Genomic DNA, 18,574 nt, shown 5'->3' with positions numbered 1-18,574 from the left:
TGTTGAAATTTGCTATGTTAATTTGGGTTTGACATTTTTTTTATTTCATTTTGTAGTTGAAGTCAAGTGATTTTGCTGTTCTGAAGCAGTTGCTGCCTCTGTTGGAGAACGTATCCAACACATACCCTGATCCTGTCATCCAAGAACTCGCTGTTGATCTCCGTATCACCATCTCTACCCGTGGAGCCTTTGCCACTGAGGCCATCAGCATGGCTGCCCGAAGTACACTGAACAGAAAAGATCTGGAAGGGAAAATAGAAGAGCAGCAACAAACCAGTCGTGAAAGACCCACTGATGTAGCTCATAGCCACCTTGAACAACAGCAGAGCCATGAGATAGCCCCCCAGACAGGCCTGCAGTCAAATGCTCCAATCATTCCTCAAGGAGTCAATGAGCTCAGCTCTACTACAAGTCAGAAATCTGGAAGCGTAACCACAGAACAGCTCCAAGAGGTTCTTTTGTCAGCTTATGACCCTGAAATTCCAACACGGGCTGCTGCCCTGCGTACTCTTTCCCGCTGGATAGAGCAGAGAGAAGCAAAAGCCCTTGAGATGCAAGAGAAGCTTCTCAAGGTGAGTAGAACACACTGTAAAGACACATGAGCACAGGGTGGGGCAGCCGTCCAGGAGCATTCATTCAACTCAAGTATTTTTGGAGCCTGGACTATGTGTCAAGAGCTGTTCTGGACCACCCTCCAGAAATTTGTGAATTTTGTGAGGAGGCAACACTTAGACACAGGAAAGACTTATTTAGACACAGGAAAGACTTAAACTCCTCAATTGAATATGAACCGAGTGCCAATTTTTTTTTTTTTTTTTTTTTTTTTGAGACGGAATCGCGCTCTGTTCCCCAGGCTGGAGTGCAGTGGCGCAATCTCGGCTCACTGCAAGCTCCGCCTTCCAGGTTCACACCATTCTCCTGCCTCAGCCTCCCAAGTAGCTGGGACTACAGGTGTCTGCCACCACCCGCAAAAAAAAAAAAAAAAAAAAAAAAAACAAAAAAAAATGGACAAAATATTAGAAGGTACACATGGAAGTCGGGAATAGAAATGGGGGGAGTTAAAATAAGTAGAGAGGACTTTATGGATCAGTGATAATAATCAATCCTCTATTGACAAAGAAGAGGAGAAGAAGAGAAGAAAAAGAAAGGGATAAAGGATCAGAAAGGAAAAAAAAAAAAGAGTATGATCCAGGGTAGACTGTTTTTTGTCACTGAGTTGGTTGGTTTGTCTGTTGTATTTTCATGTTTCGCCAAGTTGGCCAGACTGGTCTCGAACTCCTAGCCGAAGTGATCAACCCGCCTCGCCCCCCAGAGTGCTGGGACCACAGGCGTGAGCCACCACGTCCAGCCCCCACATTGCTTCTGGCCTCCATTGTAGACCTCCCAGACGGAGCGGCCAGGCAGAGGCGCTCCTCACTTCTTCCCAGACACGGGGCGGCCGGGCAGAGGCGCTCCTCACTTCCCAGATGGGGCGGCCAGGCAGAGACGCTCCTCACTTCTTCCCAGACGATAGGTGGCCGGGCAGAGGCGCCCCTCACTTCCCAGACAATGGGTGGCCGGGCAGAGGCGCTCCTCACTTCCCAGACGATGGGTGGCCGGGCAGAGGCGCTCCTCACTTCCCAGACAGGGCGGCCGGGCAGAGGCGCTCCTCACTTCCCAGACGGGGCGGCCGGGCAGAGGCGCTCCTCACTTCCCAGACGGGGCGGCCGGGCCGAGGCGCTCCTCACTTCCCAGACGGGGTGGCCGGGCAGAGGCGCTCCTCACTTCTTCCTGGACGGGGCGGCCGGGCAGAGGCGCTCCTCACTTCCCAGACGGGGCGGCCGGGCAGAGGTGCTCCTCACTTCTTCCCGGACGGGGCGGCCGGGCAGAGGCGCTCCTCACTTCTTCCCGGATGGGGCGGCCGGGCAGAGGCGCTCCTCACTTCTTCCCGGACGGGGCAGCCGGGCAGAGGCGCTCCTCACTTCTTCCCGGACGGGGCGGCCGGGCAGAGGCGCTCCTCACTTCTTCCCGGACGGGGCGGCCGGGCAGAGGCGCTCCTCACCTCCCAGACGATAGGTGGCCGGGCAGAGGCGCTCCTCATTTCACAGATGGGGCGGCCGGGCAGAGGCGCTCCTCACTTCCCAGACGGGGTGGCCGGGCAGAGGCGCTCCTCACTTCCCAGACGGTGGGTGGCCGGGCAGAGGCGCTCCTCACTTCCCAGACAGTGGGTGGCCGGGCAGAGGCGCTCCTCACTTCCCTGACGGGGCGGCCGGGCAGAGGCGCTCCTCACTTCCCAGACGGTGGGTGGCCGGGCAGAGGCGCTCCTCACTTCCCAGACGGGGCGGCCGGGCAGAGGCGCTCCTCACTTCCCAGACGGGGCGGCCGGGCAGAGGCGCTCCTCACTTCCCAGACGGGCGGCCGGGCAGAGGCGCTCCTCACTTCCCAGACAATGGGTGGCCGGGCAGAGGCTCTCCTCACTTCCCAGACGGGGCGGCCGGGCAGAGGCGCTCCTCACTTCCCAGACGGTGGGTGGCCGGGCAGAGGCGCTCCTCACTTCCCAGACGGTGGGTGGCCGGGCAGAGGCGCTCCTCACTTCCCAGACGGTGGGTGGCCGGGCAGAGGCGCTCCTCACTTCCCAGACGGGGTGGCCGGGCAGAGGCGCTCCTCACTTCCCAGACGATGGGTGGCCGGGCAGAGGCGCTCCTCACTTCCCAGACGATGGGTGGCCGGGCAGAGGCGCTCCTCACTTCCCAGACGGTGGGTGGCCGGGCAGAGGCGCTCCTCACTTCCCAGACGGGGCGGCCGGGCAGAGGCGCTCCTCATTAGTTGGGAGGGTCCTATTAGACGGGGTGGGGGGGGGTGGGGGGGGGGGGTTACTTTTTTTATATTTTTAGTAGAGACGGGGTTTCACTATGTTAGCCAGGATGGTCTCGATCTCCTGACCTCGTGATCCACCTGCCTTGGCCTCCCAAAGTGCTGGGATTATAGGCGTGAGCCACCACGCCCGTCCTTCAAAATTTTTGCATGGAAGAAATGCTGTGGGCAGTCAGGAAAAAGAGAAAGTTGAAATCTTATGGAGGATGTAGATCTTAATATGGTCATAACAAAATGGTAAAGTTTGAGCAGATGAAAGAGGGGTGGGACAGCATGAGCAAATTCCCAGAGATGGGAAAGTACCTTTTGTGGTAAATAAGTCTGCTTCAGCACTGTGACCCAGCCCAGATAAGCCACCTGTTTTCTCTGGGCATCTTTAGTGGGCATTGGGCAAAACTGGGTCTCCTCCCCTCTTCTCTCCCTTCATCGTGGTGAAATAGCTGTTTTTTGTTTTGTTTTGTTTTGTTTTTTTGAGACAGGATCTCGCTCTGTCGCCCAGGCTGGAGTGCAGTGGTACGATCTCAGCTCACTGCAGTTTCCATCTCCTGGGTTCAAGTGATTCTTCTGCCTTAGCCTCCCAAGTAGCTGGGATTACAGGTGCCCACCACCACACCCAGCTAATTTTTGTATGTTTAGTTCAGATGAGATTTCACCATGTTAGCCAAGCTGGTGTTGAACTTCTCACGTCAGGTGATTCACCCGCCTCAGCCTCCCAAAGTGCTGGGATTACAGACATGAGCCACCATGCCTGGCTTTAAATATCCTTTTATACACTTATTTGAAGGTGAATGCAATGAACATCTTGGAATTTTTTTTTTAGCTTCATTCTTCTGCTGTACATAATTGGTCACCAAGTCCTGTCAATTCTTTTTTCCAAGAAGTCTTTCAAATGTATCTTATCCTCTTTATTTCCATGGCCATTACCCTAAATTAAGCTTCCCTTGCTTACTCCATAAAAGATTCCCTACCTTCAAAACTGGCCATCTTCCTAACTGGGATAATTTTAGGCTCTCCCTACATACTTCAGATGTAGAGACCAGCAGCATCAAGTTGGTGTCAAGAATTACTGTGCCAGCGAAGAACACAGCATTATATATGGAGCAGACACTTCCGTCTTCCTTTCTCTGGCTCTCATGTTGGGCCTAAAGCTAACATATCATGTAGTATTTTCCAGATAAGCTGTACTCACTGTAGTTGATACCACTGATAGGTTCCTAAATTGTAAGATATTTTGAGAGTAATTTGTTACTAATGTTAATTAAAGTGCTGAAATTTACAAGATTTTCAAAAATAAATTAGAACAGATTCAAAGTTATCTCAATAATAACATCTCTATCTCACTTGCACTTCCATATGCTTTGTGAGTGCAAGAGAAAAGGATCAAATTGCAGCAAATGTGCCATCCATTGCACATAACCCCAAACCTTGTCTCTTGTGTGTCACAGCCCATAGTCTGTCATGCCATATGTGAGAATGTTACTCACCATGGCTGTCATGGAAAAATGTTGAGGATTGTTCTTCCATCGGTTTCCAGGACTACTGCTGGAAGAATACAAGTATCTCCCCCAGTCTCTATACTTTTTTAATGGTTATAAAAATGAGACTTAAGCATATATGCCATTTCCCCTACAAAACTCTGTCAGACCAGTTTCTAGCTAAGAAAAACAAGAAGCAAAGCATTTACTCCTTTGAGCTGCTGATAAGGGAGCCTCTTAAATCTTCCTTATTCTTTGTAAATCTTATCACTGCTGTATTTTGTGGTTCCAGATATTCTTGGAAAACTTGGAACATGAAGACACTTTTGTATATCTATCTGCAATTCAGGGTAAGTCAGTCCTGGTTAAAGGACTTTAAGTCTGTGGACCAGAGACTGTATCGTGTTTATTTGCACAAAATCTCTAAAGTCCTAGGGCCAGGTCATTTTGTCCATCTTCCTGCCTCCTAGCTAGGACACTTTAAGTCATAATAATAATATTCCTGGAGGGTTTCCAAAGGGTCCCTATAGAGTTTCGGTGTCTCATAATGATGAGGAAGTTTTTATTAATGTTTACTTATTCTATAGATTAAATCATTATTTCCTCTAATTCAAGGAGGTAAAGAATGACTCACACATGAGCTCTTACCACATTAACCTTTTATGTTTTTATGTTAGTTGGCTACTGTCTTTTTTTTTTTTTTTTTTGAGACAGAGTCTCGCTCTGTCACCCGGGCTGGAATGTGGTGTGATCTCGGCTCACTGCAACCTCTGCCTCCTGGGTTCAAGTGATTCTCCTGCCTCAGCTTCCCAAGTAGCTGGGATTACAGGCGCCCGCCACCACACCCAGCTAATTTTTTATATTTTTAGTAGAGACAAGGTTTCACCTTGTTAGGCTGGACTCGAACTCCTGACCTCCAGTGATCCACCCACCTTGGCCTTCCAAAGTGCTACGATTACAGGCGTGAGCCACCACGCCCAGCCTCAACTACTGTCTATATGCACCTTTGCTCTCTCATTAAGCTAAAAGAACTCAGGGTATTAAATATTTTCTTATCAAAACATTTTTTTGCAGTAACTTTATTTCTCTTTTTATGGTTCTTTGTTGTTCTCCACATCCCCTTTGACTTGTGGGCTCCAAATCTGGAGAGGATGTAGAGAATAAGGCACCCTTCCCAAAAGGTCCAGAAGCAGACATGGTGAGGTCAGAGTTAACTCAGTTTCCCTTGGCTCCATCAGCGAGGTACAGTCGGCAGACCACCTGGGTGGGCCACCCCATTCCCATGCGTTGGCAAATTACTTAATCCCTGTGGGCTTTAATTTTTTGTTATCTGTGAAAAGGCAACTAAGTAGGAATTTGAAATGGTACTGCCACTTTGGAAAACAGTCTGGCAGTTCCTCAAAAAGATAAACATAGAGTTACTACTTGGCCCAGCAATTCCACTCCCAGGAATATACCCGATAAATGAAAACATATGTCTGCACAAAACCTTGTGTGTGAATGTTCACAGCAGTATTATTCACAATAGCCAAGAGGTGGAAATAGCTCAAACAACCATCATTTGATGAATGGATAAACTAAATGTGGCATATACCTGCAATGGAATATTATTGGCTATAAAAATGAAGGACTGATACATGCCACAATATGGGTGAACCTTGAAAACATGGTAAGTGAAAGAAACTGGCCACAAAATACTATATTTTATATGATTCCAGTTATATGAAATGTCCAGAATAGGCAATTTTTTAGAGACAGAAAATAGATTAGTACTTTCCTGGGGCTGGAGTAAAGGAGAAATAATTGAGGGTGATAGGTAAAGGATACAAGACTTCTTTTTGGGGTGATGAAAATGTTCCAAGATTCATTGTGGTGACAGTTGCACAGCTCTGTGAGTATGCTTGGAAATCATTGAGTTATGCACTTTTTTTTTGAGATGGAGTCTCACTCTGTCGCCCAGACTGGAGTGCAGTGGTGCAATCTCGGCTCACTGCAACTTCTGCCTCCTGGGTTCAAGCAATTCTTGTGTCTCAGCCTCCTGAGTACAGGCGTCAGCCACCACGCCCAGCCAAGTTATGAACTTTAAATAGGTGAATTGTATGGTATGTGAGTTATAGCTCAATAAAACTATTATCAAAAAATACAATAAAAAATATTTTTTGTTGTTTGAGATGGAGTTTCGCTCTTGTTGCCCAGGATGGAGTGCAGTGGCGCGATCTCAGCTCACTGCAACCTCTGCCTCCCGGGTTCAAGCGATTCTCCTGCCTCAGCCTCCCGAGTAGCTGGGATTACAGGCATGTGCTACCACACCTGGCTAATTTTGTATTTTTAATAGAGACGAGGATTTCTCCATGTTGGTCAGGCTGGTCTTGAACTCCTGACCTCAGGTGATCTGTCCACCTCGGCCTCCCAAAGTCCTGAGATTATAGGCATGAGCCACCGTGCCTGGCCAAAATAAAATAAAATTTAATAAGAGGGGAGAGGGCTAAAATTGTCACAGCCTAAGGAAATATGATGGCTAAAAGTAATGTGATAGGTGGGATTCTGAAACAGAAAAAGAACATTAGGGCCGGGAGCAGTGGCTCACGCCTGTAATCCCCAGCACTTTGGGAGGCTGAAGCAAGCAGATTACTTGAGGTCAGGAGTTTGCAACGAGCCTGGCCAACATGGTGAAACCCCGTCTCTACAAAAAAACACCAAAAAAGGTTAGCCAGGTGTGGTGGCAGGCACCTGTAATCCCAGCTACTTGGGAGGCTGAGACACGAGAATTGCCTGAACCCAGGAGGCTGAGGTTGCAGTGAGCCAAGATCACGCCACTGCACTCCAGCCTGGGCAACAGAGTGGGACTCCGTCTCAAAAAAAAAAAAAGAAAAAAAAGGACATTAGGGGAAAACTAAGGAAATTTGAGTAAATTATAAACTTCAGTTGATAATAAAGTGTCAATATTAGTTCACTATTCTATCATAAAATGTTTATTGATAAAAAGGGGGCTTAATGTTAGGATTAAATGAGTTAATTTCTTGCAACTGCTTAGCACACAGTGTTCAATATGTGTTAGCTATTAATATTTTAGTGTTGTTATCATCATCAGAATCTTCACTATTACATCTACTGTTGGATGACTAGGTAATAATGTGGTGATCTCTGTAACTTCTCACTTCTGAAGCCTGAGTAGGTCGATTCTGTCAGTTATTGATATTTAGCAAACTACCCTGTGGCTCACGCCTATCATCCCAGCACTTTGGGAGGCCGAGGTGGGTGGATCACCTGAGGTCAGGAGTTTGAGACCAGCCTGATCAACGTGGCGAAACCCCGTCCCTACTAAAAATAGAAAAATTAGCTGGGCATGGTAGCGTGTGCCTGTAGTCCCAGTTACTTGGGAGGCTGAAGCAGGAGAATTGCTTGAACTCAGGAGACGGGGGTTGCAGTGAGCTGAGATCGCACCACTGCACTCCAGCCTGGGCAGCAGAGCAAGACTCCTTCTCAGAAAACAACAACAACAACAACAACAAACTACCCTGACACTCAGTAACCTGAAATATCAATCATTTATTATCACTCACACATCTGTAGACCCGCTGAAGGTTCAGTGGGGCTTGGCTGGGTGGCTGGCCCCTCCCAGCAGGTCTCGGGCCAGCTGTGGTAGCTGTGCTTCATATGTTCTTGATCATCCCTGAACCAGTGGCCTACCAGGGCTTGTTCTGTTCATGGTGAGAACCATGAAGTGTCAAAGAGAAACCATAAATTCCAGAGGCTCCTCAGGCCTGACTCGGAGCAGACATCCTATCATTCTGCCTTATTCTGTTGGCTAAAGCAAGTCATGAGGCCCAACCCAAAAGTGAAGGGATAGAGAAATATATGCTGTCCCGTTAGTGGGACCCACTACCAAGTCACATAGCAAAGGGCATTGATGCAGTAATGCCATTCTTCACGTTGATGTGTTCTGTTTACCTCCCGGAGGCAAGGTTGTCAGTGAGCACAAAGGTAAGTGCAGGTTCTTACTGGCTAGTTCTTTCAGAGTTTAATGTGGATATGCTCTATATAGACTTAGTACTTGAAGCTTAAGAGAGCATGCAGATGGGAAATCATATAACAAAGAAGCCCTGAGCCTTGGAATTCTGGAATTTTTTTTTTTTTAGAGACAGAGTCTTGCTCTGTCACTCAGGGTAGAGTATAGTGGCATGATCATGGTTTATTGTTACGTCTAACTCCTGGGCTCAAGCAATCCTACCACCTCTGCCTCCTGAGTAGCTGGGACTACAGATGCATGCCAACACACATCAGGCTAATTTTTTAAAAAACATTTTGTAGAGATGGGGGTCTCACTATGTTGCCCAGGCTCAATCTCCTAGACTCAAGCAATCCTCTTACTTCAGCCTCCCAAAGTGCTGGGATTACAGGCATGAGCCACTGTGCCCAGCCAAATTCTTTCTTTATTCAACAAAAATTTTGTATATCTCCTATATACAAAACACTTTAGATTAACTGCAAGTTGTGATTAGATTCAAAAGCAAAAAGAGGATTCTTCAAAGAGACAAAATGACCACCCAAAGTGGTAAAAGACAACTAGGTGAGAAGGAAAGCTCTAAGAGTAACGGGTTTCAAGAGAGAAAGTAATTACCTGCAGCTGAGAGGCCAAAGAGGGCAGGAATTGAGATAGGCCTGGGGGTCCAGGAGGCCACATGACCATAAGTTGTGCTTATGGAAGTCAGATAAATCAAAGAAGCAAGAATCTAAGGTGCTTATAATTCAGAAGTCTCAGAACACAAGTCATCATGTACTTTCCCCAAGAAACTGTACTACTGTCAAGGAGATGTTTTTCATTGATTTATTTTTTTTAAGACTGGATTTTTGGGAATGGGTGGCATGCCATTCTAATGTGACCACCTTGCTGTTTGGAATAAGCATCTTAGTTGATTAACCCACTGAGCTCATTAGCCTCTAGGGCCTGCTATCAAAATCGCAGTTGTTGGTGTTGTGTTTGTTTTTAGTAATTTTCATTGGTGTGCAAATCAGTTACTAGCTAATTTGGTGATGAAGAACATGAGGGGTAGAGGCGTAATTTCTGTTCTCAGCTCCCCAAGATGATGGACAAGTTTGAACTAATTGATGTTTTTGGTGTTTGTAATATGCACTTAAAAGCCAAGGCTTCAGGTGAGTTTCCCATTAAGAAAGAAAAAAACTGAATTTTCCCACCTGCATTGCCAATGTAGTTTGCCTGGGCCTAAAGCACTACAGGAACAAAGCCATTCTGGGCTCCCAGTCAGACAAGACCAGCCCACTTGTCCTGTAGTACAGGGTGGGGAGTGCCTGGTTGTGGTTTGAGTAGCATTCAGTTGTGGGGACTGTGTATTTTTAGTTTTCCTTTTCTGAGCTGCCCAAATGGCTCCATGTGGAAGTTATAGTATACTTTTTGCTTAATTTATTGATGTTTTATATTTCTTTTATAAAGTCTTACCAACTTTGCAGTCTAGGTGGAGAGCAGAAGAGAATAAAATACAGCAATTCATTCAACAGCTATATATTGATGCTTGACTTAGAAATTCCTGATGTCTATATTATCTATCACAGCAATCTGAGAACTAAATACCCTAGGAGTTAAATTTAATTTTAGGAAAAACTGTGTGTATCTCTGTTTATTCTTACTGAGAAGCAGTGGTTGACTTAGTCATTCTAGCAGCTTCTCCCAGGTACTCAATAACAGCTTCTTCAGGCAGACAATTATGTATAAAGTCGCTGAGTTCCGGTTACCCTACAGAGTTTACAGATAGAGAACTTAATCTTACACAGACCAAGATAAATGTCTCCCCTTTTGTATTCCTTGTATATTCTTTCTTCACTGTTTTTATCATTACTATTATACAAGTAATACATTCTCAATGTTTTTAAAAAATTTCAACAAGAATGAAGTATATAAGGTAAAAGGCAGAAGCCCTTCTTTCTTTGAAAATGGGAGTTAGAAAAATGTCCTTGAAGGCTGGGCGCAGTGACTCATGCCTGTAATCCCAACACTTTGGGAGGCTGAGGTGGGAGGATTGCTTCAGCCCAAGAGTTCGAGACCAGCCTAGGCAACATAGTGAGACCTTGTCTCCACACACACACAAATAAAAATTAGCTAGGTGTGCTGGTGTGCACCAGTAGTCCCAACTATTTAGGAGGCTTAGGTGGGATGATCACTTGAGCCCAGGAGGTTGAGGCTGCAGAGAGTCATGATTGCACCACTGCATTCTATCCTAGGTGACAGAGTGACACCTTATCTCAAAAAAAAATAAAAAAAGGATACATCCTTGAGATTCCCATAGTGTACATTAGATGTTTGGGCATTTTTTCATATTTTAGTTTTGAAATAGATGTTCAATAATGAATATGATAAATAAGTGATATTCTTCAATAAGACATTATAGCCAGATTCTTTCATTTTTTCTTTTTTTGAGACGGAGTTTCTTTCTTGTTACCCAGGCTGGAGTGCAATGGGCTCGGCTCACTGCAACGTCCACCTCCCAGGTTCAAGCAATTCTCCTGCCCCAGCCTCCCAAGTAGCTGGGACTATAGGTGCCCACCACCATACCCGGCTAATTTTTTTGTATTTTTAGTAGACACGGGGTTTCACCATGTTGGCCAGGTTGGTCTCAAACTTCTGACCTCAGGTGATCTGCCCGCCTCAGACTCCTGAAGTGCTGGGATTACAGGCGTGAGCCACCACACCCTGCCTATAGCCAGATTATTTCTATACTGTATATCTGTTCATATGTCCTCTCAGTCACTTTCAATTATTTAAAGGGTATTTTGAAAGCAACAGATGCATTTCAGGGATCCAAGTGGTCCCTCTCAGTGTCAGAAGGATCTTTGGATAAAACTACCAGCATTCTTTTAAAAGAAAAAAAAAAAAAACTACCTGGGCTGTGGGCCAACCATGGGAGGTGAAAGCATGCCAGTGTGTAGAGTGAAGAGATCTAGCCATCTTGACATGCCCAAACAAATCACACTAGCTCTTCCACCCTCTTCCTTTCAGAGAAGAGCTTTCATTTCTGGCAAAAGAGCTGAGCCGAGGGAAGGCAAAAGCCCGGAAGGGGGAAGGTAGATACAAGATGAAATTGTTTTCACAGAGTTTCAAATTGAGCAGGATTACAAGTCTTAACTTGTCAGGGACTGAATCTCTATCTCATTCTCAGATTTCTACCTCAAATAAAGTAAGTTGAGAAACCATTAACTGAAAATAATTCTATCCCTTGAAGGATCATCTAATTGGACCTGGCATGGAAATTTGGAATGCAGTCTTGCGAAGTTTATCATCTCCATTTATGTCCTGGAAAAGGGAAGATTTCTTTTACATCCTGACCTGGTTTCTGTACCACTTAATTAACAAATAAGCATTTAGAGAACGTCTCTCGTATATGCTCTCTCGGTAAATTCTCTAAGTAGTTCTGGGAAGTAGACATTATCTCCATTTTTAAAACTTCTTATTTGAGATGTAATTTACATCCCTAAAATTCACCCAATTAAAACGTGCAAGTCAATGGTTTCTAGTGTCTTTAAAGAGTTGTGCAACCATCACCACTATATAATTTTAAAACATTTTTATCATTTCATACCCATGAAAAGTCACTTCCCCTTGCTCACTCCCCCAACCCCTGGCAACCACTGATCTACTTTTTAATCTCTGTGGATTTGCCTATGCTGGACATTTCATATAAATGGAATTATACAATATGTGGTCTTTTTTGTCTGGCTCCTTTCACTTTAGCATAATGTTTTTGAGGTTTGAGGTTTCCTTTTTATGACTTCATTCCTTTTTGTGACTGGATAATATTCCATGGTATTGCTTAGCCATGTTTTATTTATCCAGCTCATTAATTGGTGGACAATTGAATTGTTTCCACTTTTTGGCTATTATGACGAGATCGGGTGCGTTTGGGGTGGTATCGCCATAGACTTGGCTATTATGAATAGTGTTGTTAGGAACATTTGTGTACAAGTTTTTGTGTGAACATATGTTTTCATTTCCCCTGGGTATATACATATACCTAGGAGTGGAATTGCTGGGTCATATGGTAAGTCTATATTTAGCCTTTTGAGGAACTTTTCCAAAGCAGATGTACCATTTTACATCCTTACCAGCAATGTATGAGTGTTCCAATTTTTCCACAGCTTTGCCAATACTTGTTATTGTCTGTCTTTTTATCAAAGCTGTCAAGGTAAAATAAAATATAAAGGTGAATCTCTATATTTAAAACATCTTATTTGAGAAGCAAGAATTGTAATTTGGTGCATACACGCAGACCTAGTGGTCTTTCATATGTCTGAAGAACAATGAGAAGGTTGGAGGTTTTGTAAACAGGAGAAATGTTACATATTGTTCTGGAGAAAGATCACTGGGACTAGCAAAGTTTTGGAGATCTGGCAAGCTCTGATTAATGAGTGACAGCAGTGGGTAAAATGAGTCCTTAGAGTCACAGTAGGTTTGTTTCAGTAGCTAGTAGATAAAACTGGCTTTAGGCTACAACAGGCAGTTTCAAAAGCCAGGCTTGTAGGGAATTATATTTTTGGAGCAATGTTATGTGCCCTGTTTTTTTCTTCCCTGGTCTCTCAACTCCATTTTAGTTGGATATGAGAGGCATGACCCAATTAATATGATCCACTTTCACATTTTCCCCTTTTGATTGAGATCTTTTTTTGAAAGCATTGCCAATTAACTACTTATAAGTTAGCTTAATTGTCCCTCGGAGCTAGGATGGACCTGTTCTGATTGTCTCTGTCCCATATCAGCGGGGAAGTATGGGGGCTTATGTCAGCGACCTGGGCCACATCTGAGTAACAGAGTCCAGAAGGAAGAGTGTTCTTAGGGTACATTGTTCTAGAGTCATTTATCAAGTTGTATCTTAACAATTCTGTAAGCATTAGCAATCATCTTGAAGGATTGGGTTAACATTACTTCGTTGAGAGAGCTGGCATTATAAAGATTAAACAAGCAGTAAGAACAAAGCTGGCCAGTCATGGTGGCTCACACCTGTAACCCCAACACTTTGGGAGGCTGAGGCAGGAGGGTCTTTTGAGCCCAGGAGGTCAAGGCTGCAGTGAGTTATGATCACACCACTGCACTCTACCCTGGGTGACAGAGTGAGACCCTGTCTGAAAAAAAAAAAAAAAAAAAAAAAGGCAAACAACAATAACAACAACAACAAAAACCTTAAAAGTTATAATATAAAAAATAACAATATAATAAATTTAGTTTGTAAAATGCTTTTGAACTAAGAGCCCAAGACTAAGGGCAACAAACTAAACAAATTAAAAGACCATGGTGGTTAGCCGGGTGTGGTGGCAGGCGCCTATAATCCCAGCTACTCGGGAGGCTGAGGTAGGAGAATCGCTTGAACCCAGGAGGCGGAGGTTGCAGTGAGCCAAGATCGCGCCATTGCACTTCAGCCTGGGGGACAAGAGCGAGACTTTGTCTCAAAAACAAAAACAAAAACAAAAACCATATTGGAAACTGGGTGAGACCTGTAGTTGTCATTAAGTAGTATTTTATGACTTGCTTGCATTAAACAGAAAATTGCCGACTTTAGAAAAGGGACCACCAGTACAATTTGAACAGTAAGTTGTGTTAGGGATATTGTCTAAGTTGTCTGCTAGGTGGACGAAAAGGATTTTTTTTTTTTTTTTTTTTTTTGCCATAAAGCATGGATATTTTATTCTAGGAAACGGAAAAAAACAAAACGAAACAGGGAACACATCTTTCCACATACCATTCCAATTTAACTGACATTAATTCAGAAAAGCTAGAGCAGATATACATGTGCATATGTATAAATATGTGTATGTATATACACACATGTACATATTTTCAGATTTTAATCTCATTGGTGTTCATATCTTGATTACATGATTTTTAAAATAATTATTTGCAACTTCACACATCTCATAGTTGTCTATGCAGTCTCTCTTTGCAGTCTGCTTCAGTTTCTAGTGTGCCGTACATATCTACATCTTCTGGGTGGGACTGCTTGTTATTCATGAGCTTGGGGTCAGGCATAAACTGTGTAGCACCTGAGCTGGATTCTGATTTGGTCTGACTACAAGGATTTTTTTCAAAATGTAATTAATTTCCTTCCCTCCCTCCCTCCCTCCCTCTCTTCCTTCCTTCCTTCCTTCCTTCCTTCCTTCCTACCTTATTTATTTCCTCTTTCCCTTCTTTCCTTTCTTTCTTTTTCTCTCTCTCCTTCCTTCCTTTTCCTTCTTTCTTTTCTTTCTTTCCTTTCTCTTTTCTTTTTCCTTCCTCCCTTTCTTCCTTCCTTCTTTTCTTTCTTTCTTTTCTTTCTTTCTTTCTTTCTCTCTTCTCTTCTCTTTTCTTTTCTTGACAGGGTCTCACTATGTCACCAAGGCTGGTCTCAAACTCCTGGACTCAAACTACCCTCTGCCATGGCCTCTCAAAGTGTTGGGATTACAGACATGAGCCACCAAGCCTAGTCCTAAAAGGATTTTTTAGGTCAGGTTTTGTCAGGTTATCAGTAACAGTTATTGACTGTGAAAGTTTAATTACAGCATCTTATCAAATGAAAAGGGAGCATTAAGGGAAGTAAGGGTCTCATGATGATGTGGAGTCTTGTTTTGATATCTTAGGGAAAGCTGTTTGCAGCCTGGACAATGTCCACTTCTCATCCTGGTTTGTAGTTTGAATGTCACTGGTTAGGGCATTGGACAGTTTGGTGAACTTTCTATGTGGCCTAAACATCAGGCTGACAGGCACAAAACTTGTTTATAAAAATTTCTCAGGTTTTAGCTTATAGGGCTTTAGGAACAGAGCAATTCCCGTTTTAGTAATTTTATGGAAGAAACTTGGATTGTAGGAACTTGGGAGATTTTAGGACCTAGACTACTCAAAAACAGGTAACAACTTGAAAACAATGTACAGAGTTATATTCTAATAACAGGTATATATTATAGCTTTCTTTTGGGAACATAATTTATTTTTTACATTGAAAAATAAAATATTTCCTATTGAAATATAGGAATCTCACATTTAAACGATCTTGAGGCTGGGAAGCCAAACCAAGGCAGACTTTACATTTATTTATAGTCTTAAAGTTTCTGGGCCTGCCAGAAAGTGACAGGTTTATTTACTTACTATAAGGCTGGGAACCCTTGAAGTCAGGCATTTTATGTGTATTTTTAAATATGACATTTTAGTCAAAGCCTTGGTAATATAACTAACATTTAAGAGCAGAATTTTATTGGGTTTATGTAAATAACCATATTGTCCTAAGAATATTTAGAAATAGTTTTTGAATTTTGGAGGGATTAAGTAAGGAAAAGAAAAAATATGTTTTTATCTTTGTTTACAAAAGTACACTTTATCAACTTGTTGAAAATGATACATAGCTTAAGAGAAATTTTTTTTAAATGGAGGAAACAAAATATTTGCATAAAGTAACAATGTTTTATTTTTTTTTATTTTTATTTTTTTTGAGACAGAGTCTCTCTCTGTCGCCCAGGATGGAGTGCAGTGGCGCAATCTCGGCTCACTGCAAGCTCCGCCTCCCGGGTTCAAGCCATTCTCCTGCCTCAGCCTCCCAAGTAGCTGGGACTACAGGTGCCCACCACCACGCCCGGCTAATTTTTTGTATTTTTAGTAGAGACGGGGTTTCACTGTGTTAGCCAGGATGGTCTCGATCTCCTGACCTCGTGATCTGCCCACCTCGGCCTCCCAAAGTGCTGGGATTACAGGCGTGAGCCACCGCGCCCGGCCAAAGTAACAATGTTTTAAATAAAAGTCATAAAACATTAGTTACTTAATCTCATAATTAACTACTATTTGATCTCTATTAGTAGTTTTATGAATCTATCAGGTTTTTTTTATTAGCCTCTTGGAAATTTGTATTGAGTCTGTTGATTTTAAAGTTACCAGAACTGGGCATGGTGGCTCATACCTGTAATTTCTGCACTTTGGTAGGACGAGGTGGGTGGATCACTTGAGGACAGGAGTTCAAGACCAGCCTGACCAATATGGTGAAAACCCCATCTCTACCAAAAAATACAAAAATTAGCTAGGCATGGTGGTGCATTCCTGTAGTCCCAACTACTCAGGAGGCTGAGGTGGGAGAATCACTTGAACCTGAGAGTTAGAAGCTGCAGTGAGCCAAGATTGCACACTGCACTCTAGCCTGGGTGACAGAGCAAGACTGTCTCTGAGGGAAAAAAAAAAAAGACAACTTAGGTTTGATTTTGGGTAAGTTTCTCAAAGATATTAAAAGGCTGAAAATATTTGATGAAAACAGAATTACAGTTGGCCATAGTGGCATGTGCCTGTAGTTGCAGCCACTTGGGAGGCTAAAGTGGGGGGATTTCTTGAGCCCAGGAGTTTGGGGCCAACCTGGGCAATATAGGAAGACCTCCCATCTCTTAGAAAGAAAGGGGGGAAAAAAACAGAATTACAGGTTACTGTAAAATTATAGCCATTTATTTAACCAGCGTGATAATCAAAAGACTTTAAAAGTAATGTAGAGCCGGGCACGGTGGCTCACGCCTGTAATCCCAGCACTTTGAGAGGCTGAGGCGGGTGGATCACCTGAAGTAAGGATTTCGAGACCAGCCTGGCCAACATGGCGAAACCCCATCTCTACTAAAAATACAAGTTAGCCAGACATGGTGGCAGGTGCCTGTAATCCCAGCTACTTGGGAAGCTGAGGCAGGAGAATCTCTTGAACCCGAGAGGCGGAGGTTGCAGTGAGCTGAGATCATGCCACTGCACTCCAGCCTGGGCGACAAGAGCAAAACTCCATCTCAAAAAAAAAAAAAAAAGTTACATGGATGTTAAAACCTTAATCCTTTTAAAGCTCAGTTTTTTTAAAGTGATCAAAAACATAATAAAGGCAATGCAGAAAATTATCATGGTAAAATGTAAACTCTTTTTCTTTACCAAAAAGGTAAAGAAAAACCTCTTACAGTGTGATTGTTTTTTCTAAAGGGAATCTCATTTAGATAACCTGGAAGTCAAACCTGATGAAAAGATTGTTTGAATTTAATCTGACATAGGAAGAATGGGTCTAGGTTATAAGAGTAACAATTTAGATACATCAAGGAAAGTGAGGAATACAGAATCAAATTATATTGGAGGAAAACATTGCTTTTTTAGGCCATTAAGATAAACATTTTCGTGTCAGGACATAACGGCAGAGTTAGAACTGGAGAAAAGGTTCAGGAGCTGATGACAAAGTTGAAGGAGAGAGTTATCTCTGGCCTTTTTAAGGGGAGAAAATGCTAAATGCAGTGATGTGTGACCTATAAATCCATGTAGCAAGATACTGCAAAAGTGGAGCCTCTGAAATATGAATCTGAGAAATTTTATTTCATTTATTTAATTTTTAATTTTTTTTTTTTTTGAGACAGGGTCTGACTCTGTCACCCAGGCTGGAGTGCAGTGGCACAATGTCAGCTCACTGGAACCTCCACCTCCTGGAGTTCAAGCAGTCCTCCCACCTTAGCCTCCCAAGTAGCTGGGACTACGGGCATATGCCACCATACCCAGCTAATTTTTGTGTTTTTTGTAGAGACAGGATTTTGCTATGTTGCCCAGACTGGTTTCAAATTCCTGGGCTCAAGCAATCAGCCTGCCTCGGTCTCCCAAAGTGCTGGGATTACAGGTGTGAGTCACTATGCCTGGCCTTATTTATATTTATATTCTTATTTTTTCTTTTGTTCTTTATTTTATTTTATTATTTTTATTTTTTGAGACAGGGTCTCACTTTGTCACCCAGGCTGGAGTGCAGTGGCATGATTAAAGCTCACTGCAACCTGAATATGAGAAAAAAATTTTTTTTTTGAGACGGAGTCTCGCTCTGTCGCCCAGGCTGGAGTGCAGTGGCACAATCTCGGCTCAGTGCAAGCTCCGCCCCCTGGGTTCACGCCATTCTCCTGCCTCAGCCTCCCGAGTAGCTGGGACTACAGGCGCCCGCCACCACGCCTGGCTAATTTTTTGTATTTCTTAGTAGAGACGGGGTTTCACCATGTTAGCCAGGATGGTCTCGATCTCCTGACCTCGTGATCTGCTCTCCTTGGCCTCCCAAAGTGCTGGGATTACAGGTGTGAGCCACCACGCCCAGCCAAGAGATTTTTTTTTTTCAACATTGTAAAGTACTGTCTTGGTCTCAATTTTTTGCCCTTTAAGATAAGAATCTCCTCATTCCTTTTAGTGTGGGAAGGGGGTCTTTTATATGAGAATTTTATTTTTTGCTTTTAAGAAACAGCACGAA

General features: G+C 43.6%; 1 protein-coding gene across 2 annotated transcripts in view; it reads left to right on the top strand.

The window, feature by feature from the left end:
* TANGO6 (transport and golgi organization 6 homolog) overlaps window positions 1–18,574 on the top strand; it is a 251,374-nt gene that overhangs the window by 87,857 nt on the left and 144,943 nt on the right. For both annotated transcript variants that reach the window (XR_004026078.1, XM_003262930.4), the window contains exons 13-14: window positions 57–572; window positions 4,621–4,678. Coding sequence is in view for 1 of the 2 variants with exons in the window: in XM_003262930.4 (XP_003262978.2) it covers window positions 57–572; window positions 4,621–4,678 (574 nt within the window). In the remaining variant the exon portion in view is untranslated. The remainder of the gene's footprint in view (window positions 1–56; window positions 573–4,620; window positions 4,679–18,574) is intronic.

This window comes from Nomascus leucogenys, chromosome 2 (genome assembly GCF_006542625.1).
Source record: "Nomascus leucogenys isolate Asia chromosome 2, Asia_NLE_v1, whole genome shotgun sequence".
NCBI lineage: Eukaryota > Metazoa > Chordata > Mammalia > Primates > Hylobatidae > Nomascus > Nomascus leucogenys.
This window is presented reverse-complemented; position numbering and strand designations above follow the sequence as displayed.